At 42.8% G+C, this 24,130-nt stretch overlaps 1 protein-coding gene across 1 annotated transcript in view; it reads right to left on the reverse strand.

Annotated features, from left to right (window-relative positions):
• Positions 1–7,482: 7,482 nt before the first annotated feature.
• Positions 7,483–24,130, reverse strand: part of XK (X-linked Kx blood group antigen, Kell and VPS13A binding protein) — a 42,572-nt gene continuing 25,924 nt past the window's right edge. The window contains exon 3 of the mRNA XM_037512540.2: positions 7,483–11,220. Coding sequence (XP_037368437.1) covers positions 10,394–11,220 — 827 coding nt within the window. The 3' untranslated portion in view covers positions 7,483–10,393. The remainder of the gene's footprint in view (positions 11,221–24,130) is intronic.

Raw genomic sequence — 24,130 nt, forward strand, 5'->3', positions numbered from 1 at the left:
CAGGCCCCCCAAACCAACCCCGGGTGAACCAAAGCTCCGGGGGCAGAGGGCGCCGCTTCCCCAGAACCGGGAGCGCGGGCGGCCGCACGGGCACGGCGGGACGGTGGCGTCCGCCCGGCGCTCACGGAGAAGCTGGGCCGGTCCCTGGGGGCAGAAGGGCGCGAGGGAACCTCTGTCTGCACGTGGCAGGGGCGCGGCCCCACCTCCCCCCACAGCCTCCCAGAGGAGGCGGCTTCACTCCCTCACGGGCCCTTCCCGGCGCCGGCGGGGCCAGGGTGGGGGCCCTGCTGCCAGAAGACAGACTCCACTCCAAACCAGAGGACGCGCCTCCTGGGGCGCCTCCCTCAGGTGGCCTAATACCCCCAGGGTCCCCGGCCTCCCTCGGCTCTGCAGACAGCATGTCCCCGCCTCGCCCCGTCGCCGCCGCCGGGCTCACCCGCCCAGGTGGGGGCCGCAGGGGCGCCTGCCCGGCGGACGGAGCGGCCCCCGACGAGGGGCGCGGCCTCTCCGGAGCAGCAGGTCACGACATGGCCGCAGGGCTGGGGGCGGACGGGGAGACGTCCGGAACCCGGGTGTGCGGGGCGCGCGCGGGGCGCCGGCGTCTTCCCCTCGGAGCGCGAAGCAGGCGCACGTGCTGCGCGAGGCCCTCGAGGCGGCGGCAGGGCAGGCGCGCGCTGGAGTCAGGGGTGTGGCCGCGTCCCGGCCCCCCGCCCACTGCTGGCCCCCGGGCGAGACGAGGAGTGGGCGCCGCCCGCGAGCCCCATGTGCCTGGCCCATGAACGGGCGCGCGCGCGGCTCCCACTCGGCCAGGCCCGGGAGGAGGCGGCCCCGCCGGGCGGCGGGTCGGGCCGCCGCTACCTCTGGGCACAGCCCCGCGCACACACGCGCCCGCGCGGCTCCCGGCCTGGACGGCGGCGGGGCGGGTCTTGCGTCCGCGGCGGCGAGGAGGCTCTGCGCGCCCGAGGACCCCGAAGCCCCGCGAGCTCCGGCGGGCGCCAGGACGGCGTCTTGGCCGCGCGGCTTTTAAGCAGAGTCGGCGGGTCCGCGGAGGACTCGCCTCTCCCGCTCCTCCACCGTTTCACGTTGGATTTCCCAGGACTTCAAGGCGGCTCCTGGGAAGAGCCTCGTCCCGGGTCCGCCCACGCGGCGCCCGCAAAGCCTCCAGCCCGGCCTGCGAGGCCCGAGGCGCCGCGGGGTGCTCGGAGGGCGCAGGGCGGCGGGGCGGGCGCAGCAGCAGAGCGGAAAAGCAGCGGGAGGAAAGAAACAGCTGGGCGCAGGGCAAGGACGGCCGGCGGCGGGAGGAAGCTCCCAGGGGACCACCTGCGCCCCAGGCCCGAGCTCAAGCTGGGCCTGGAGCGGCTCCTGCCCCTCGGCGCCTGGCTGGGCCGGCAGCGCCCCCTGGCGGCCCAGGGGGACATGCCCGCCCGGGGTCAGCCTGCAAACCGCCTCATGGAAAGATGCGAGGAAGCAGGTGAATGGATAGAAAATGCAGGCATCCTTCAATGCCGTGTTTCGCCACGTGCGTGTAAATGTGCGCTGGGTAGGCGACCAGAGGGTAGCGGAAAGGAAAATGAGGGGCATTCATCCCTTTCTAATACCTGGTGTTCGCTGGCATCTGAGCACGGTCTGAGGTCAGTGATTCTGCTGCCTTTAGACGCCAGTAGCTGATGAAAGATTCACCTGCTATTAAGGCCCAGACATGGCCTTTGCTTATAAAGCAAGATTTCCGGAATGCTGGGGAGCCCAGGGGCATTGGAATTGCTGGGGAACTTTTAAAAAACGCTGATGCCCAAATTTCACCCCACACATTACCATTGAATTGGGCTGGGGTGGAGGATGACATCGGAATATTTTAAAGCTCCCCACGTGATTCTAATGGACAGCCACGTTTGAGAGATGCTATTGGGAAAACATTTCCGCCGCTGCTCAGGATTTGCTCACCGAGTACAGAAACAATAAATTTGAGTAAGGAATGTCTTTTGGGGGCCTCCCTGGTGGTACAGGGGTTAAAGTGTCAGCACTATCAAGCTATCGCCAGCCACTGTGGCATGAGTACGATCCTAGGCTAGGGAGCTAACCCACATGGCTCAGCAGACCCCTCCTGTCTCCCCACACCCCGGCTGCTCCCCTCAGCAGTGTATTTCAGTCTGCCTGTTTTGCTCCCCACTCTGTCTCTGGTGAATCCTCTCAAACCCCCACACCTCTGGCGTAGACCCCAGTTCTTGTATGCATAAATAAATAAAATACATTTTTTAAAAAGCCCAGAGTAAATTGGTCAGATTTCAGGGCCAGCAATAAGCCCTTTATAGATGGGTGTGTCCTCTGGAACAGGTGGTTGAGTTTTTCTCTTATTGATCTTGTCATCCTGAGTTGAGTGTTGGCAGTGAAAAGAACTACGCAGTGTAGGCTTATAGCCTGCTGCCAGGCATAAAAGCTACTAAAATGTTTCTAATGTGGGGAGAGGACCCTTCTAGGTTTTCACACCAGCTAACTAGAGTTCTGCATTGGAGTTGGGCAAGATAAGAAACATTTTACTTCTTTCTCTCAGGAAACACTGTCTTTGGGGACTTTGAAGGAAGTGGTAGATGGTCTGGGTAGGGGGTGAAATCTTTCTTGGTCCCTGATCTGACACCATCAAATGTCACATCACTATGACCACTTAATCAAACTGTCTTCCTCCACAATGACAGCATTTACTAAGCCCCTTCCTAAAATGTCAGTTTGAAGAATTTTTTTTTTCTAATTTATCTGTGTAAGCACTGTTAATTATCTGGCTCCAAAGAACAAAAACATAAGACTTGATCAACCAACCAGGTTCTAGGCTCAGATGGGCTCTAACTCACTAGTTGGCCTCAGGCAAGTTCTATTGGTTTTTCCAGGAAGAGAGTGACCCTGAGCATAAATATTGCTGTGGAAGGATAGAATTTCAACCCAGAGTTCCTTCCTCTGGGAACCTACTGGTTCCAACCCAGTGGCTCCCTCATGGCCACAGGGCTGGGAGCTGCGGAGGACACTCTGTCTCAGTTCCCAGTCTGGCCCTCCTTAATGAATAAGGGCTGTCCCTTCCTACAAGGGTACCCTGGGAAATACCACTGGGCATGCTTTTTCCCTCTAAAGTTTGCCAGACTTAACCACATCTGCAAACTGGGCAAGTTTATGAGTCTGGAGAGCCTACCTTGGGCTTTGGCCCAGACAACATTGGGCTTGTATCCCAACCCTGCTACTTACCGTGCAACCACAGGTTACCTCACCAGTCCCAGCCTTCTTTTCTGTAAAATGGAACAAATTGCAGTAATTGCTGCATAGGATTATTGTGAATAAGTGGTCATGGGTATAAGACACTTAGCATAGCAGCTGGCTCATGTCAACAGCATTATTTTCTTCTCTCATGATATGCCCCTAGTCACCTCTCCATTTTCATTTCTCTTCCATGTTCTAGCAACTCTGACTTACAGGCTGTTCCCTGATTATAAGTGCCCTTTATCACCAATTTCAGGCTTACCAGGAACATTCTTGTGCCTTCACCAGGCGAACGCCTACTCATGCTTCAGATCTCGAGTAGGGGCAGATCTAGTTTTTATGCAGCCTGAAACAGACTACTAGGTCTGAGGAGAGGCTAAAAAAAAAGACAAAATCTATGATTCAAAAATAGATACAAAGTGAAAGAATATACAGAAGGAAAAGTAAGTCACAACAAATTACTGGCACCCTAAAGATTCAGATCCCTTACTTCTTTGGACAACGTGGCAGAAATGCTTAGGAGACATGCTTCTTAACTGCATCCTGATTTCTTCTAGAACATGCTACAACTCCCAACATTTGCTGGGGATGAGGTGGGCTATGTGTGGTGCTGAGGCCTGAGCTTTATCAACTTCAGGGAAAATTCACCTCTGGTCTCATATTTCATGTTACTTTCTCTGTGAATCTTGTGTGATCCTCCAAGGCCAAATCTGGTCTCCTTGTCTCTGTCCCAAGAACCTGCTGAGTTAGAGTCCCACCGTGGGTTTCACAGCTGTGCGCTGAGATCACCGATGCATACGGTGGCTCTCTCTTCTGACAATGAGTTCTCAAGTCAGGGCTAGTTTCTTGCCTTCCAGTTTAGTCCGGTGCCTGGCACTTGGGGCCAGTCTTTAAATATCTGTTGTACTGTTGAATGAATATCTGGTCTCTCTCCTCTTAACCTCTGTGATTCTGGTTCTCCAAAGCTGAGAATTCTTCTCCTTGCTCCTTCTAGAGGACCACAGCTCCACAATTTCAACCCAGTGGCACTAAGACAAGCCCACAGGAAGCCATTCTCACAAGATAATGGGTGTCTAATTGCCACTATTGATTTAGTGCATGATTTTTTTCAGAGAGCAAGAGATGAAGTAGAGGCTTTTTAATTTTGTTTTTCCTGAAAGAGGAAACAGGGAGCTTTTGCATTCTTCCTCAATTTATCGACTTAGCTGGGCCTTTATTTTTCAAAATGTCAGTGAAAGACACTACAGGTTGCCCCATCAATGGGTATTTCCTCCACTTCTTGTTTACAGGACACTACTTGGGTGGGTATTCCTGCTCCCATGCCCCAAGGGGTCAGTATTTCAAAGAAAATCGTGTAAATTCCATTCTCTCCATGCTAGAGACAGTTTTAGAGTGGGAATGTGATTCAACCCCAGTCAATAAGATATTTGGGGAATTCTATGCATGGTGGGGGACTTCTAGGAAAGATTTTCCTTCTGAAATAATTAAAATACCCCAGGAGAACTCCCCTTTCTAATTTTGGATTCAGTTGTGAAAATATGACTGCCTGGGGCTTAAGTTGCCATCTTGTCATTTTAAGACAAGTTTGAACATGAAACAGCAGGTTGAAGGTGGCAGGAAGGAAAGCCGGGGAGTCTGATGTCTGAGGATGTTTAACCCACTAGAATCTGGAATCGCCTGTCTCTACACCTCTTTTTAGGTTAAATACAAAATCCTATTGTATTTAAAATATTTTAAGAACCCATTTATAAATTGTGGCTAAAAGCACCTTGATATAACTTTAAATAAGGTGAATCGGGAGGTAAATTGAAGAATGCATAGAAATTACTTCATTTCGATGGTTATTATATATTTATTAGTACTCAGGTGGTAAAAGCATTTCATCTTGATTATATACTTGGTGTAAAGGTAGATATTTAACTTTTGCAGATAAAGCATTCACATTACCTTTTAAAAATAATTTTCTCATGTCTTGAATTAAGCTGGAAATGAGAGAAGAAAAGTGACCTTTGTGTGTACAATATTCCTTTTTTTAAAAAGATTTATTTATTTATACAAGCACTGGGTACAGTCAGAAGCGCAGGAGGGTGAGAGAATTCACCAGAGCCAGAGCGGGGAGCAGAGCAGGCAGACCGACGAAACACACTGCTGAGGGGAGCAGGGGGCGGCAGGAGAGGTCTGCGCGCCATGTGGGACCCTCGCCGTCGGCAGGGGATCGAACCGGCGCTGCAGAGGCTGCAGGCAGCTTCACAACCCAGCGCTCAACCACTGTGCCACCAGGGAGGCCCTGTGTGTACAATATTCTTTAAAAGGAAAAGGTGTAAATACATATGAGAAAATAGTCCAGCAAAGAAAGATCCTTCTAAGGTATAGTGCCTGGCATTTTCATGTACAAAGGACACTATTTAAGGTCACCTCCCACTTGATGATGGTTGAATTTTTAACACCTGTTCTTGGACTGGAAGCTAATGACAAAGTTACTTTAGACACATGCCACTTTTCATCAGCCCTGTTCTAGCACTCACAGCAGCATCCCCACTGGTTTGAAAAATAATTGTTCAAGTGCGTGCCTGATACCTCTGTCCAGTGTACACATCTCTAGGCAGTGGAGAGGGCTGCAGCTACACAGCGGGGCACCATTGTTCTAAGCAATTCTGCCCTTCCGCTTAAGAGGGTCACTTTGTTAAGAGTTGATACTAGAGAACCATTCTCTCCACTGTGGTGGTAGCAATGGTCTTGCAGCCTCATTCCAAAATAGAATTTCTAAATCTGTTTTGTTTGAGTGCTATAGCTGCTGAAAACCTGACTCATTAACTGCAGAGTGTAGGTAATTAAAATAGGAAGCTGACTGATAAATTAAACCAGTATGTATAATGCAGATGTCTAAGGGAATGATATTCCCAGAGGTCTGGGAAGCAGGCTAATCAGGTTTCAATCAGAAGCTCATGAGAGAGAGAGAGAGAGAGAGAGAGAGAGAGAGAGAGAGAGAGAGAGAGAGAGAGAGAACGCGAGAGTGAGAGAGAGAAATTTAGGATGGGAGGCAGAGTGAACAAAAACACAGGCCATATCTCCAAATCTATCTGGATAATCTCCTCCTTGGCAGAAGGCAAACCTTGAAACTCCCTCACACCGAGCTATGCCGCAGAGGAGTCTGGTAGAAAGTTGTCTAATAACCTTCTTTGGGGGTCAATCAACGCTGTTTTAGACTTCCGTGACTTAATGATTTTCAGAGAAATAACTCCACAGAGAGGGAGACAAAGAATGAGACCAAGGGCAGCCTTCTGCAGCTGGCACACCTTCTTAGCACATGAGGGGCATGACAGGGTTTGTCATGGGCTAGGAACGAAGGGATTGGGGATGTTTCTGGACTCCCAGCTCTATAAAGTACCCTTTTCTGGAAAAGATAAAGGGCTCAAAACTTTACTCATTTAATCATAGTGTGTAGTTGACATTTCTGAGCTGGAAAGACATTCATAGAGAATATAGTTCCCTGGAAAGAGGGGCACTTGGAGAAATATGGTCATAGTGGAATAATAAATATTCTCCTCACTGCCTTCTTTACAAACTTGGGCCTAAACCATGAAAAACAGAGCTATCATAGGGGTGGGTAGACGTGTGGCATGAACTTCAAGCTCACATGTTAAATGGTAAACACTTGATGCCTAAAATGATTATCCATGAATAACACATGGTTTGCCAGTAAACATTTTAAATTTATGATTTTAAGCTATTAGTATTAATGAAGAGTATATGTTTTCTTCAAATAACTTTTCAAAATCTGCTGTAGTTTTCCCAGGACTCAGGGAAGTTAAAGCTTACTCCTAACTTTAAATAAAGAGAACTGAGTAGATTCACATGGCTGACGAAGCAGGTTGTGTTGGTCTAGAGTTATATATGGTCTCTTTTTTGTATCGCTAAGTACAGCTTTAACAGCACAGCTTTAACATAAGCATTTACAGTAAATGCTTATGAAACAGAAGAGATTCCAAAGCCTGCAGGTGTCTTTCAAGGCAGAATCCTAGTGCTCTCAAATTTCTCATCTCACACAGTAAATTTCCAGGTGATGTTACAAAACCACAATTAATCACAATGAAATTATTCTCAAATTTTTGTTTTTAAGATAGCCCCTGAAATATAGACTGTATAAGGAATATATAGACTGTATAAGGAATATATAGACTGTATAAGGAATATATAGACTGTATAAGGAATGAACCACATGGAGAAACTGAAAAATTAATTTATTATATGAGAAAACATACACAATATTTATTAGTCATGACTGCAAAGAAGCAGCCTACAAAACTTCACATCCACAATTTATTGTCTGAGAAGTATGGACACACTCATAACCACAGCACTAATATTCTAAGGTGGTTTCCAAGGAAATGTTATATTTTACAGTCAATTTTAATGTTTATTTTCCCATTTACAAGGCTGAAAAGGTTGTGCCCACATTCAGTTGATGTCTAGCAGGATCACTTTCCAGATGTAAATCACAATATAAAAGTTGCTGCTTTGAATGTTATGAATGACAATCGATACAAAAGTGATACATTTATTTGCCATCAAAGACAATTTACCAGATTTCAATGGGTCTTTTTCCTTCAAGAGCTACGTGTCTGGGTGCTAAATTTTGCAAACAACTGATGATAAGGGACAAGAGCGGAGTAAAGACCATGTACACTTGCCCTTCCACAAGGCCAAAGGCCATCATATTGACTCAAGACACTCATGTGGATGATACTACTTGTTTCTTGTCTAACAGTAAAGTAATCATAACCTGTTTATGGATTTGAATAACTATAACAACAACACCTTAAATATACATGGCACTTTACAAATGTTTTCAAAGCATTTTCACACTTATTATTTAAATAGAGCTTTCTGACAACTTTGTGAGGTAGGTTGGGCAGGTATATCATCCAATTTGGCGGGTGAGGAAACTGAGGTATCGGGCAATTCAGTAGCTTGTAGGGCTGGACAAGGAGATATCAGTCTACACTGAAGAGAAAGTCTAAACATGTCTGAAGATGCTATTTCAATATACTCTGAGGAATACTTCATCTCCATCCAGCCAAATGAGTGATTCAGGTGGAGCAGCTGGCATGACAAGTTATGGCCTATAGCTAATTAGAGGAAACACAAAGCACTACGGGTTTTAAAAATAAGAATTATAGCTGAAAAATACATTTTAACTCTCAAGACACAAGGGAATTTGCTGTTTGTTTTCAGGGCAACCTAGCTCAGCAGTCTAAACTAATTTGTCATTTCAAGGTATCATTTTAAAACAAAAATTTTCAGTTCACCATGACTTAAGATTTTCACCATGCAGAAAAAAAAAAGTGACTTCTCTCCCCCAGAGTGGATGGACATACATGGATGACCCCAAAGCAGGAGTATTTTTGTATCAAGGGTTAAAGATGACAAAATGCACAATTTCGTTACCAATTCTTTTTGTCTTTAGAAATGTGGCTTATAATTGGGCTGGGATACTGTCACAGACAGTCACTACTAGCTTGGTTTGAGGTTACTCAAGATACTTACTTGTCCTCTACATTAAAAAGTAATGAAGGTTCAGAGTTTATAGTGGTTCTTAAGACAGGCCTCAAATGAAGGCTATTAAATACCAGTATCTCCTCCTGTCTAATTCTTACCACAAATTTACTCAAACTTACCATTTTTAATCTGTTCCCTGATAGACTGGTTGTTGGAAACTGGACAGGTTGGAAAGTTTAGTCATTAGAATCCGCTAACTGTCAACCCTGACTGACCTGCAATGTCCAGCCTAGTCAGTGCCAGCTCACCTGTTTCCAGATATTTCACTACAAAGGTTTTAATAGTAGAAATAATGTCACTGGATCCAGGCATTTTCCCGAGATAATTGAGGATATGGTACACAATCCCTTTATGAAATAAATAAGGTTTAGACAAAAAGATATTATATTGAAGAGGGGAGAGTGCAGAAGGATAAATTGGAAATCTTGTTCAAAGTAGCTCACAATCACGCCAAACTAAATGCATTTGGATAAAGACAAAAGTCCTGTGGTCATTTCATCTCTTTCTATAATATGGAAGTTTCTAAAGTTAATATCTAACTGGGGTGGGGAGCAGAGGGAAGTAAACCCTTTTCTTTCAAATAATAGAAATTAAAATGGCCTATATACCTGAGCTAAGTGAGAGATTTCTGTGACATTTTCTAGAACAAAAAATTCCTGACAGGAAAGGAAGAGAGTGTGTGAAGACTATGAATTTTAGTACATTCCTTTTTAAGAAGGCAAACCCTAGAAAATTCTACTAGAAGTTTCCTGGAATTAATGGGCAATACTGAACTTTGAAGAAGTTTAAGACTACCGTCTAGTAGATTCACATCTTTTACCATCCAGAGAAGGTAAGAATCCTGCTTATAAAAGCCTACAACATTTAGATATTTTAATAACTCCCTTGATCCAGAATTTCTTCCACATGTGGGAAGGAAACAACTTTCCTAAAATTCTAGGGCTTCCATAACCATGTTTACAATTCAATTTTGTATCCATTTATTCTTAGGAATAAAGTCTCTAAATCTAGACTTTTGAATCATTTAGACATCAGTCCAAGGTGGCTACAGTTGGTTATGTACAAAGAACCCTAATGAGATAATAATGGAACATCTATCTATTAAAACCCAAACTTGAACAGCTCTTTCTGAAAACTCTGACAGAAATGATGTTGCTGATAGCAAAACTCCAGGGACCTTCTCTGGTCATCAGGACAGCTCTTGGGTGATAAGTATGCTCAGAGATAATAAACATTAGGCAACCTAGACAAGTAGTCTAGAAAACCAGAAAAACGAAAGTCCCTTTCATCACTCTACCTGATGGATCTAACCAGTCTAACTCAGACATCATGGCAGTGAAAAGGTCAGTTAGCCTGGGAGAATATGGTCAAGTATGAATGGTAGTGCCTTACGCTGAGCCTCCAACACTACAGGGTCTCCCTAGCTTCTTCCATAGTGCCCACATGCCCAAGCAAGAACTCTCTAAAGGGAAGTGAACCACAAGGAGGTGAGATGAATATCCTGCTTTGTTAACTGTGCAGGACTCATCACTTGTGTGAAGAACAGAAATCAACCCAGAAAACAATGTCAGTGTCCCAAGAAACTCAAGTCCTATTAAGCAGAGTAGAACTCCTCAGTATACCCGGTCTGGTTGATCACAGAGGTTACTTTACTGCTAGAAGGTATCTCATCGCTGACTCCTGCTAGTCTCACATCTGTCTTTGCTATAGACTCACGGGGTCTCTGCCGCCTGGGGAAACAGCAAATACACTTTAGCCACTGCTGAAAACCTTCAGAAACACTGGTGGAAAAGAGCTTTTTGCAAGGATGGAAGAATTGATAGAACACAAGCATGAATAGAACAGCTATGCAGTACGCAACTAGCAACTGCAGAATCAACAGAGGCGCACACACATACATGTAGATGTCAGTCTTGTAGAGATACCACAATAGCAGGAGGAAGGCGTTCTCAATGAATCTCAGCATGTAGTATACCAGGAGCCGGTACCAGTTCTGGGACTTGCTAATGAGGTCGGGGTTGTTGATTTTTAGCTGCACAGCTGACCAGCAGAACATGTTGATGCCGCAATAGAGTAAGGTGAGGAAGCAGAGCACAATGGTGGTGCCCACCCGACTGAGGGCTTTCTCAATGTTTTCAGGGAACGGAGAGCCACTGCACCAGAAAAGGATCCAGGGGTACAAGAAGAAGCTGAAGAAGTTGATGAGTATGACCATCACCACCCAGGCCTTCAGGACGGAGGTAAAGAGGACCAGGACCACGACTCGAGTGGCAATCTCAAAGCTCCTCCAGAGGAAGATACAGACATAGGCCAGAGGCTTCACTTTGACTTCGTATTCATCATACTTGATCTTGATGGCCAGGATGTTACAGCGCAAAGCTCCGTATACAATGGACAACAGGGATATGAACATGAAGAGACCTGGGAGAGAAGAAAAAGAGCACTGTCAAGTCTTAAAAAAATTTTTTTTAAAGATTTTATTTATTCATTTATACAAGCACTGGGTACAGTCAGAAGCATGGGAGGGTGAGAGAATTCACCAGAGCCAGAGTGGAGAGCAGAGCAGGCAGACTGACGAAGTACACTGCTGAGGGGAGCAGCGGGTGGCAGGAGAGATCTGCGCGCCATGTGGGACCCTCGCCGGCACCCCGGGATCGAACCGGTGCTGCAGAGGCTGCGGGGCAGCTTCGCAGCCCAGCGCTCAACTGCTGCGCCACCAGGGGAGGCCCAAGTATTACCCCGCCAAGAATCCTGCTGCAGCAGACACGCTGTAAGTATCTGCTCACCATGCCTGACGGCACTTTCCAGCTGGTGAAGTCTGCTTGGCCTAAGTACAACTACATGTCTAACTGATTCTTTCCTAAAATGGCTTCATCAGTCTATCCAGTTTACATGAAACAGAAGTTAGGGGAGGACAAGATGTGTCTCATGTCAATGGAGCAGGGTGACGTGTTCCAGAGCATAACACTTTGTCCTGAGTTCTGTTATCTAAGAAATGTGCTGCTGACCCGTGAACACAGACTGTACAGTGAAACAAACATCATCATTTACAGGCTGCCACTGCCTCCAGACAGTAGAATAAGGGATGGGAGGCAGAACTTGGATCTAGGAAGAGTCTGGCTCTGGTTTTGCTCGTCTTATCAGGTTACACTGGGGAAATGACAATTTCTCTAGGTTGTGTTTTCTCACTCATAAATTTTTTTCTTTTCTTTTTTTTTCATTTTTTTTCATTTTACATTTATATTCCCCATACAATTTCAACCCCCTTATTTTGACCCCAATCCCTCCTTTCCCTGCCCCTCCCCCATAGTGTGTCTCTGGTTCATAGTTGTTTGTTGGTTTTGATTTTTTCTTTCTTATAGTTATTCTTTTTCCTGCTCCCTTATTTAGGTTTTCTAGATTCCTGTTATGTCACTCATAAAATTGAGATAATAGTACTTTTCATGCCTGCTTGTCAACATGAAATGTCCACGTGACATAATTGTCTCTACCTGTAATTTTAAGGGCATGGGAATAAAGGATCTTTTTCTTATATAAGTTCTGAATCAATGGAAAACCATCTACAGTTGGTGAGTGCAAAGGGCAGGACTGGCCACAGAGCAGGTTTTCTGATCCCATGCAGACCGGGTAAAGGAGGAGTCAGAGTCCTCAGTAGTTTTTTGCAGGTTTTTTATTTGGGGTTCACCAGGCATATGGCAGGCAGGGGTGCTGGCTGGGGGGCTGGGAGGCTGCCAGGCCTCCCAGCCCCCAGCAAGTCTTCACTCTATCTGGGCTCTCTAGCATTCGTTTTGCTGCGCTGCTGCTGCTGCTGCTGCTGTTGCTGCTGCTGCTGCTGCTGCTGCTGCTGCTGCTGCTGCTGCTGCTGCTGCTGCTGCTGGCGTCCCCGTGACGCCGCCCTTAAAAAGCACAGTCTCAGCTCAGCTGAATCCCATCTACCTAGGCCCACACCCTATTCCAGGTGCCCGCCATCAGGCATGCATTCAGGACAAGGATCCATCATCTATCCTGATGGCGGAAGGGCAGAAAAGCCTGATATTTTCTTTACCCTACAGTGAGCATGAAAATTTTGAAGTTTTGGTACTTACTTGCCTGGGAAAAGTTCAACCTTAATCCAAGCATCAACTTTTCTCACAGTTGTTTGGCACCGATTTAAATCATCAATAAAATTCATTAGAAACACTGTTTTCTACTAATCCAATTTGAAGGACAGAAACACTACCACAGTAGTGGACTGGAAGGTAAATGGACTGAGTTTGTTGGGGCTTTTTTTTTTTTAAAGATTTATTTATTTATTTATACAAGAACTGGGGGACAGGCCAGATGTGCGGGAGGGTGAGAGGATTCACCAGAGACAGAGTGGGGAACACAACAGGCAGACTGATGAAATACACTGCTGAGGGAAGCAGCGGGTGAGACAGGAGAGGTCTGCCACGCCATGTGGAACCCTCACCGGCCGGCCGGGATCGAACCGGCGCTGCAGGCTGTGGACAGCTTCACAGCGTGGTGTTCAACTGCCTGCGCCACCAGGGGATGCCCAGCTTTTTTTTTTTTTTTTTTAAGAGATTAATTCAGCAGCACATTGTAAAGCAAATACATAATGGTGATATATTTTTACACATGTGGTTACAACATGTAAAATTTAAGCACCCTAAGGATTTAGAATTTAATCCTTTCCTTTTAGTCCTTATGCTTTTTTCAATGGGCCTCCCTGGTGGTGCAGCGGGTTGAGCACCACACTGTGAAGCTGTCCGCAGCCTCTGCAGTGCAGGTTTGATTCCCGGCCAGCGGGAGAAACTCCCATGGCGTGACAGACCTCTCCTGTCTCACCCACTGCTCCCCTCAGCAGTGTATTTCATCAGTCTGCCTGTTCTGTTCCCCACTCTGTCTCTGGTGGATCTTTTCACCCTCCCGCGCCTCTGACCTGTACCCCAGTTCTTGTATAAATAAATAAATGTTTAAAAAAAAAAAGAAAAGAAAAATACTTCAAAGACAGAAGGTGAGATGATCATGAACAATTAAAATGTAAATATTCATATATGTGCAGTATTTATATTATCATATTTGTGATACTTTAACTCCAAATTATTTGTTACTATTAAAAATGCAAAGACCAAAACTATTTTTTAAGCATCTATCCATTTTTCTCTTGTTAGGTCAATTATCTTCAAATTACCTCTTTTTCTCTATCAAGAAAATTAGCCAATTATCTCCCAACTGCTGCTTAGTAGCAATCAACTGCTGAAGCCTTCTGAGACTGGAAAGAAATGATCTTGAATCACTGACTTCAATCATCATTCCCACTGTTGGGTGCTCATTGCAAAATGTCACAGATAGAAAGGGACGGGGAAAAGAGAAACACTTGGGAAGCAAGACATTTGTACAAAATGTTTGAAATGTACATTTCTACCTCTAGAATTAAGCTGCTCTCTATGGGATGGTTAGGATGAATCTCATGGAAATACCCAATTATTCAGACTTAAATGGAGATAAGTCCTCTGCACCATTTTCCAACCTTATCGTCCTACAGGCAACACAGAGGGGATCCGTTGGCAGCCCTGCCCATTTAACTGATACCTGATAGAAGTCTAACATGCCCTAATGATTCTACCCTCATTTCCTATGAGGTTGTGTGTTTTGGGGGGATGTGCTGTACTTATTAGCAGGCAAGACATCACTCTAGATAAAACTAAAAAGGCGGATTTGCCAATACACCACACTTCCAGAGCATCTTCCCACTCAATTCTGACTGAATGAACTCCTTCCAAAGGAGCTCTCTTCCTTTTTTGCAGATAAATTGTTCTTAGGAATGAGTTGGCTCATTCCTGACAACATCAAAAACTTATTTCTGGGGGCTCCCTGGTGGCACAGGCGGTTGAGCACTGCACTGTGAAGCTATCCGCAGCCTCTGCAGCACAGGTTCAATCCCGGCCGGCCGGCCGGTAAGAATTCCACATGGTGCGGCAGACCTTTCCTGTCTCGCCCGCTGCTCCCCTCAGCAGTGTATTTCATCAGTCTGCCTGTTCTGTTCCCCACTCTGTCTCTGGTGAACTCTCTTACCCTCCTGCGCATCTGGCCTGTATCCCTGTTCTTGTATAAATAAATAAATCTTTAAAAAAAAAAACTTATTTCTGTGTTAAGTGGTGGAAAACTTTTTATTTCCCAGGGTTCCTCCTAGGAAGGGAATTCTATTTGTAGGACAAGGGGAACAGTTTCTCTGCTGCATTGGAGCGACAGAGGAGGGGGCTCCCGAGAAGGAGGATGGTAAAGAGTTTTTTTCTCTAACATGACTACTCTCCATGAACACTGCATCTTCAATAAAATGAGCATACAAAATGCTTGGGTGGAATAAATTTTTCATAAAAATTAGTGAATGGATGGACTGAGGCAGGCTGACGCACATAGAGTGCAATGAAGAGGAATGAGAGGTTAGCACAGTAAGCTTCTGAAAATTGGGATTTTAAGCAGATTTCTGAAGGACAGTGATTTTTGTTTTACCTTTTTTTCTCTCAATTCAGTAGACAAATTATCTTTCCTACTGTTTGGAACCAGGATCTCCAACTGTACTACACTTATCAATAATCCCCACTCCACTGTAATATCTTTTCAGTCTTTTTGGATGCTAGCTAAAGTCCTATAATAACAATGCTAATAGGGAGAAGAGGGAGGCAGAGACAAAGGAAAAAAGGGAGCCCTCTTTAGTACACACTTCTTTCTGTCTCCTGCTACATTCTCTTGGATGCTTTTCAGTCAATCCTCTTGAATTATCTCTAATCAAAAAACTCCCTTTCGAACCACAACTCCTTGCAGTCTAGATTCTGGTCTTGCTCCTTCCTGATCTCTGCAACATTTGGCATCATTCATTCCCACCTTCTTGAAACTTTTCCTGTAGAAATGATGGTTTCTTCCAATCAGCTTCTCATATTTCTTGTAGTCCCTTCTGAACCACCTTTGCAGGCATTTCTTTCTCTTCCACTCAGGAACCATTTTTTTTTTTGTCTGTTTGTTTCTTAAAGAAGGGTAGACTGCCACCTGCGGAGGCCCATTTGGATGTGTCTGGGGTCTTGGAAGATTGACTACGCTACCTCTAAATGGATCCTGAGAACTTGTTTGGAGGTTCTAGCAGCAGAGTGCAGCTCTTCCTATACTCTTGCTGGAGAAAAGTTCTCTATTGGAGAAGGTTGTCCTCTTCTGCTGAGCATACAACTTCAAGAGAGATGACAAAGGAGTAGGAAAGGAGGAACAGGACACCTATTCAGTCAGCCAGATCAGCCAAATCAGCAAGGGTGATCAATGAGTGACAGATGTCATAGTCGGATTGCCCTTCTGTCCAAGGAAAGCTACCAGACTTCCCTTCTTAGATATCCTATAGGTGATTCAAAAAAAAAAAATGGACAGAAAAAAACTTGTGTTTCTCTGAAAATTTCATCTTCCATTTCCCCTATCACACCCAAATAAATCTCTACGCTATTGCTACTCAGTGTGTCTCATGGACCAGCAGCAGTGACATCAAGGAGGAGTTTTTTTTTAGAAGTGCTCCATCTCAGATCCACTGAGTCAGAATTTGTATTTTAACAAGATTTTCCAGGTGATTTGTATGTACATTAAAGACTGAAAAGTATTTCTCCCTTTCTGGTTCGGTCACTTATTAACTCTCATATGGCTGTTTGCAAAGGATCCTAACTCACTTGTTTCTCTGCCATCAGCCTTCTCTTTATCTCCTTGTTCTTCAAGGTTCAATTGAAGTGTCACCTCATCAATGATGCCTTTCCTCAGCCTTTATTCAACTATATCCATTCAGTTGTGTTAAATGATTCCAAGACTCTTTCTAGCCTCAGTTAACTGTCACTCTATTGGGATCTCACAGCCACCTATGCATATTTTTATCTCATCACTTGGTACCTTTGGTTTATTTCTCTTGGGTCTACAGGAATAGAATTTCTGGGTCATATAGTAACTTTATATTTGTTTAAGGAACTGCCAAATTGTTTTCTAGAGCAATCATACCTCTTACATCCCTATTCCCTATCAGTAGTGTATGAGAGTTCCAATTTCTCTATGTTCTCGCCAATGTTTGTTATGATTATTAACTTGTATTTTTATTATTAGCTTTCTGATTCTAGTCATCCTGCTCAGGGTGAAGAGGTATCCCATTGTGATTTTGATTTGCATTTTCCATATCACTAATAATATCGAGCATCTTTTCATGTGCTTTTTGGCCATTGGTGTATCTTCCTTTGTGGCTTTTGGTTCTTAACTATGGGTGGATCAAACTTGGAATAGATTTTACATTGTCCCTTTGTATTCCTAAAAGTTTGCCAGAATTCAAGGCCAGAACTGCATAGACTAATTTAAGAATAATATATTGGGGCCTCCCCAGTGGCGCAGCGGTTGAGCGCTGGGTTGCGAAGCTGCCCGCGGCCTCTGCGACGCCGGTTCGATCCCCAGTTGCTCCCCGACCACCAGAGGAGGGTCCCACATGGCGCGCAGACCTCTCCTGCCGCCCGCTGCTCCCCTCAGCAGTGTACTTCGGTCCTTCTGCCTGCTCTGCTCCCTGCTCTGGCTCTGGTGAATTCTCTCACCCTCCTGCGCTTCTAACTGTACCCAGTGCTTGTATAAATAAATAACAATAAATCTTAAAAGAAAAAAAAAGAATCATTTAAAATAAAAAAAAATAAAAAAAATAATGTATTGATCTTACCCACAGCCATCAATAAGCATTGGAATTGAAAAAAAAAAAAAGTACAATTCTATATTCTCATGCTTTTTGAATTTCCTAAAAAAAAAAAGGCATCAAAATTCAAAAAGAGGATGATTTCCATGCTGGCAATGGCAGATTCATTTGTTTTGGTGAAACATTTCTGCCAAGAAGTAGTCAAACATCTATTCCAAAGTATCAGAGATCTAACAAAGCAGTGAGTATTTCTGACACCAAGATCTCAAAGACAAGCAAAGTCCCAAGAGAAAATACTGCAGCTGGTTTTCTCCTCAAGACATGTGTTCATATGGCAAGTGGCTACAAAGAGACAAGAATGTGAACACAGCTTTCATTAGTCTTTCAAAGCCGGTGGGTGTGGGAGCAAATACTGATTCTGGCCCCATAATGCTTTTCCATGGGAACCCAAAGGACTAGACACTGGGAGTAAAGGTGAACAGAAATAGATAAACCTCACAAAAACTGCAGCACAGATTTCAATCAACTTTAGTTGTGGTTGAAAGAAGTTAGTCTACATGAAGTCCAACGTAAGTAAAATCTTTGTAAACATAAGTAAAATCTTAGTGGAGAAAGATAATGCATCCATGGCCTCAAATTATCTCTTTTTCATACAAATATCAGACAATTAAAGATAACATGGATACCAACAATACAAATTAAAAAGAAATATTAAAATCCAGGTATAAAAATAGTTAATAAAAACAGATCCATGGGAGATGCAGATACTGGAATTATCTGACATTGACTATAAAATATCTATAATTAATATACTTAAGAAATTATGTGACAAGATAATTTGTCAAAAATTAGAAGTTTATGTGATTCAGAGGCATAGGATCACACCTCCTCAGATGCCTGTCACTACACCACACCCACCACCAATGCACCCACAAGACTGGTAACATTTTTAAAAGAGCAAATGGCAATTCTAGAATTGAAAAATATAATAAATGAAATGAAAATCAACAGATAGGTCTAATAGATTAGAAATGGCTATCATTAGTACTAAGTAGAAGACAAATCAGAAGAAAATGGGTGAACAAAAAACATCAAGTTAAAAGAGGGAAGGTGAAAATGTCAGGGGGTGGGAGGAAGAAGAGTTGGTCAGAAGTAATATTTAAAGTGACAATGGCTGATAAAATTTTCCCAAACTGGGCCTCCCCGGTGGCGCAGTGGGTTAAGTGCAGTGCTGTGAAGCTGTCTGCGGCCTCTGTAGCACAAGTTCGAGTCCCAGCTGGCCAGGGAGATACACACATGGCACAGCAGATCTCTCCTGCCTCACCCGCTGCTCTCATCAGCAGTGTTTTTGGTTCATTTGCCTGTTCTGCTCCCTGCTCTGTCTCTGGTGAATCCTCTCACCCTCCCGTGCCTCTGGCCTGTACCCCAGTCTTGTATAAATAAAAATAAAATATTTTAAAAAAAATTTTCCCAAACTGCTAAATAACAAAGTAAACCCTAATAGGATAAATATGAAGGAAATAAAAAATAAGCATATTGTGTTAAAATTGTTGAAAGCCAAAGTTAAAACAAAAACCTTAGAAAGTACTTAGAAATACACAAAAAGGTTAACTACAAAACAACAACAATAAGGACAGTTGGCATCTCAACAGAAATAATGGAAGTAAGAAGACAAAGGAATGATAACCTCAAGATGGGAATATAATGACCTCTAACAAAGTTCTATACCCCACGATGAGACAAAACCAGAACTAGGAAATCTGTCCACAGCAGACCTGCTCTGAACAGGAAGGTCTGAACAAGCACCAAAAGGATAAACTTAACTCAGTTTCTAAAACGTACAAAAAGGTTTCAACACTCATTTCTCACATTCTCACCCCTAAATGACCACTAAAGACAAGAAACTCAAGTTCATTAGTCATCAGGAAATGCAGAATCAAACTAAAATTAAAAACTACTGTGCACTCACTGTACTAACTGAAAGTATAACCAAGTGTTGTCAAGGATCAGAAGCTTTCTGCAGCTTCTACTTAATCTGAACATAGGCATTTCCTGCGCCCCAGCAATTTGACTTTTGAGTACATATGTAACAGAACTTCATATATATGTATATGAAAAAGAATGTGCAAGGATATTTACAGCAGCATTAATTCTAATAATCCCAATCTGGAAAAAAAAACCTATATATTAAGGGCAGAATGTTATCAATTCATTGTAGTATATTCATACAATGGAATACTACACAGTAATGCTAAAAAGTAAACTTCTGCTACAAGGCACAACATGGAAAATTTTCACAAATACAGTCTCGAGTGAAAGAAGCCAGACCTCTAGTGCCATTTATATACACTTTTTTAAAAAACAGAAAAATTAACCTTATGTTAATTCTGCTTTCTGCTTAGTGTACACTCTTTGGGAAGTACAGTGGGGAAGTGATGAGAAACAGTACAGGGAGGCTTCTGGGGTTGCAGGGACTCTTCTGTTTCTTGTCCTGGGTAGAGGGTTACACGGGTATATTTTCTTTGTGATCATTCATCAAGCTTCACCTATGTGCTGAGTATAGTTTTCTGTATATATTTTATACTTTAATAAAAGTGTTTATTAAAAAATGAGGTATACTAATAAAATATTATTAAATTTATTTTTTAAGGGCAAGAGATTACTCTTTCATTATTATAATGAAGTCATTTCAGAGATAGTTTCCTTTTCTATCCTGGTCAAATAGACATGCCAAATAGAAAACAAACATAGTATAAACCCCTACATTTAGTTAACAAAGCAAAATCTGTTCTGTAGATGTAGCCAGAATGCTGCCCTAATAGTATAAAAATGAATTTAAAGTCCTAGTCACTAAGACCTTACTGTTACCAAAATCTCCCTTGAACATCTTCCTGTCTGCCAAATGTTGAGTCCAAACTCAGGACTTTCCTTTCAAAAATATTTATATTTTGTTTAGTAGTGGGAATTGTCAGAATAAACATTATGGCCTATCATTTACAGCGCACATGATGTAATTATTGCTCTCTTGTCTACATCCAGAGATCCTAAATGATTTTTTTATTTTTCTCCCAGAAATAGTTTGGTTTCTTACCGAATGAAACTGGATGATAAAATCTCTTCTGGCTCATCATTCTTATATCCAAAATAATTATTGCACTTCATACCAGGGGCTATTATAACAACTTTACAGGTACTCACATAATCCTAATATCTATAAAGTAGATACTGTTATCCTCATTATACAGATGAGAACACAGAGACACTTAATTGGTAAATGACTTCCCAGAAATCACTCAGCTAGCAGATCTGAAATTCACACCTATGCAACCATGTTCTACAGTCTTAGTCTTAACTTAACCAACAGGCAATTCTGACTCAATAATTAGGGTATGTCCTTAGCAGTGGTTTCAGCTCCAATTTTTTTTTTTTTTGAGGCATGTTTTATTTATTTATTTATTTATTTATTTATTTATTTGTTTTGTTTATACATGCACTGGGTACAGTCAGAAGCGCAGGAGGGTGAGAGAATTCACCAGAGCCAGAGCGGGGAGCAGAGCAGGCAGAAGGACCGAAGCACACTGCTGAGGGGAGCAGCGGGCGGCAGGAGAGGTCTGCGCGCCATGTGGGACCCTCCTCCGGTGGCCGGGGAGCAGCCGGGTATTGAACCAGTGCCGCAGAGGCCGCGGGCAGCTTCGCAACCCAGCGCTCTACCGCTGCACCACCGGGGAGGCCCTCAGCTCCAATTTTTATCTCTTTTTCCAATGACAGGCAAGAACACTTGAAATTGTCCAGAGCCTCAAGAGTGTATTTGAGTATGCTCAACACTTAAGTATAACCTCCAGAGTATTTGGGGGAGTTGTATGATTCTTACTTTCTTCTACTAAGTCCCACTTTCATATTTATTTTCTATTCCATGAATAGCCTCCATATAGAGACTTCCTGAAATCATGCTGTCTAGACATCTTGGAGATGGTAAGCCTCATAGCGCTGAGCTGGTTTCTGAGAATTGCCTCCCAAGGCACAGCCAATGATCAGAAAGAAGTGGGGCAGGCAGCTCTATCTGCCCTACCAAATTGTTCTCCTCCTTCCTTATCACCCTGCCTCAGGCAGAGAGAAGAGGTATCAATAGATTAGGTAGAGAAAAGAAAACCCTTAAAGCCAGACAAAGGGAGTTAGTATCTGACACATGTGTGGGACCTTCCATCAAGTTATTTATAACTTCAGACCCTCAGATAAATTTTATGCATTCTGCTGCAGATACTTAACTGCAAAGCATTGCAACCCTCTTAAAACCCATTGCAAACCCTCTTAAAACACAGTCATTCACGTACAATGAACTTTGTAAGTAATCAAACATAGCCACTTCACCCCAGGGCTGATATAATGTCATGTATTTTCTGCCTTTGCCAATGTTTGGACCACAGACATTTATAAATATACACATCCTTACTTCCACTAGTCTTTTTCAACTGTATAATTTCCCCCCCCAAATTTATCTTCCCTTCTCTCTTTTCATATCCCTTATTTCTGTTCTCCGTATTTAATGGCCTTGTTCTTATGTGTCTAGGGTTGTGAGCAACATCAAATTTCTTTAGAGATAGGATATAAATAATAAAAAAATAAGTGGATAAATAAATGGCTTGTATCTTGTAATGAAGACCTGTGTATATGTGGAGATGGCAGTGAGGAACTAATTGTCTTCCCACTGAGTATCACTAAATAACTGCCACTAGCTTGTGGTCACAGATTGCAGAAAAGAAAATCAGAGCCTACATCCAGGCAAAAGCCAAGGCTGAATGAAAAGTCTTGCATAATGCATGAAAGCATTTCCCCCAGTGCCTTTAGAGGTGAGTTCAATTTAGAATTGAATTCACCTTTAACTCGTGTAGACTACATACCATCTTGCACATTGGTATATACCATTATATAGTCATACTGACCATTGTTTAGGTTGCGCTCTCTCTCTCTCTCTCTCTCTCTGTGTGTATACATATATGTGTGTGTGTGTGTGTGTGTATGTGTGTGTGTGTTGCTCTGAGTATAGCTAATAATGTTCTTTGGTATAGAAAAATATTAAATAGAATTGTATTTAGAAAGTGAAGCCAAAAATAAGAAAGGCACCAGGCTTTCTAGTCTACTATCATCTATCTATCCATCCATTCACCCACCCATCCATCTATATATCTTATCATCTTTCTTGGATTTACAAATAGTTAAATAAATTCATCTGATTGTAGCTTAACCAGAGCAGTATGGGATCCAAACCACATATATCCAATAAGGACCAGAGATTTAAGAAACTTCCATATTGGAGCAAAGTTGACATAATACATCTAAATCATTTTTAGAGTGAGAAGAAGACAAACTACATTTCTTACAAATTTACTGAGGTAGTGTATACATTGTAATATAAAATTTGATGAGTTTGGACATATGCAAGTAAAATTCAAAATAACTGCAAATTTCAACTAACCCATATTTAATCTATTTTCCAATTAACCAATGCTCTGCCTTTAGGTAAGAGACATATGTCAAATTCATATCCCTAGTAGAATACAAGTTCAACAAAAACAGAGCTTTTGCTTTGTTCACTAATGCCTGGCATCAAGTACTGTGCCTGGCACATAGTAGGTTTCAATAAATATTTGTTGATAACAAGAATTTGTTTTACTAAATAAAAATAGCACTGTATTCAAATCAGTATTATTTAAATTAGCATATGCTACAAACATATTCCAAACGGTGCACCATCTTCAATCCCTGAAGAGTGTTTCTGTAAGTATGGCATCTTTTCAAAGAAGAGTAGAAAGATAATTTATCTTTTTAAGATATTTGCAATAGTAGGGCTAAAAAATACACACACAATATATATTTCTGGTTGGTCCATGTTTATAAAAAATCCAATGCCCTGAAATCTCCATTCCCCTTGGACTACTTAACTGAATTTCATGGCATATTTGGCATATTTATTCTGCCTGCCTGTCATTCTTACTTTGAAAGAGAAGAAATTGGTTAGTCAAACTCTTTGCTCAATGTGTATTATTATCCTTTTATATAAAATTAACTAAAATAATTCAAATTCCTCTCTAAAAGGTTTAAAAAAGAATAGAATTTAGAAAATCAAAGAATTAGATAGTTTTCTACATTCTTTCCAGATATTCATCATCCCCCCTTTAATTAACATTGACATTTGGATCCTTGTCTACATACCCCCAAAAACTCAGAAAATGTTCACAAAGGCAGATAACAACTGCATATCTATAAGTACAATTGAAGTAGCCAGTTTTTGAAGTTTTAAAGTCATGAATTATCTTTTCCCCCCTAAACACAGTGAACATATGCCATTGTAATAACCTTCTTATAAGATGCTTTGAATTTATGGTTAATATTATTTTCCCTAGAGAAAATTTAATTTCATTTTGTCCACTGAGTTCAAATTACTTTTAGGTCCTGAGGGACAATTAGAAATACCAGAAAGAACTTCCAACTTGAAACCAGTATTAAAAACTATACTTATCTCTGGAAATTTAAAGATTGGCTCTCTAATTCTTCTGTCTCAGTCTCCTACATGCTGGAAAAAAATGCAGAATCAGCCTTACTAAATAAAAGCCACCAATGCCAATTATTATCATCCATATGAATAAGCTGCGTAAGCCAGCT

This window comes from Talpa occidentalis, unplaced genomic scaffold, assembly GCF_014898055.3.
Source record: "Talpa occidentalis isolate TD23 unplaced genomic scaffold, MPIMG_talOcc4v2.1 talOcc4.15, whole genome shotgun sequence".
In the NCBI taxonomy this organism is placed as follows: domain Eukaryota; kingdom Metazoa; phylum Chordata; class Mammalia; order Eulipotyphla; family Talpidae; genus Talpa; species Talpa occidentalis.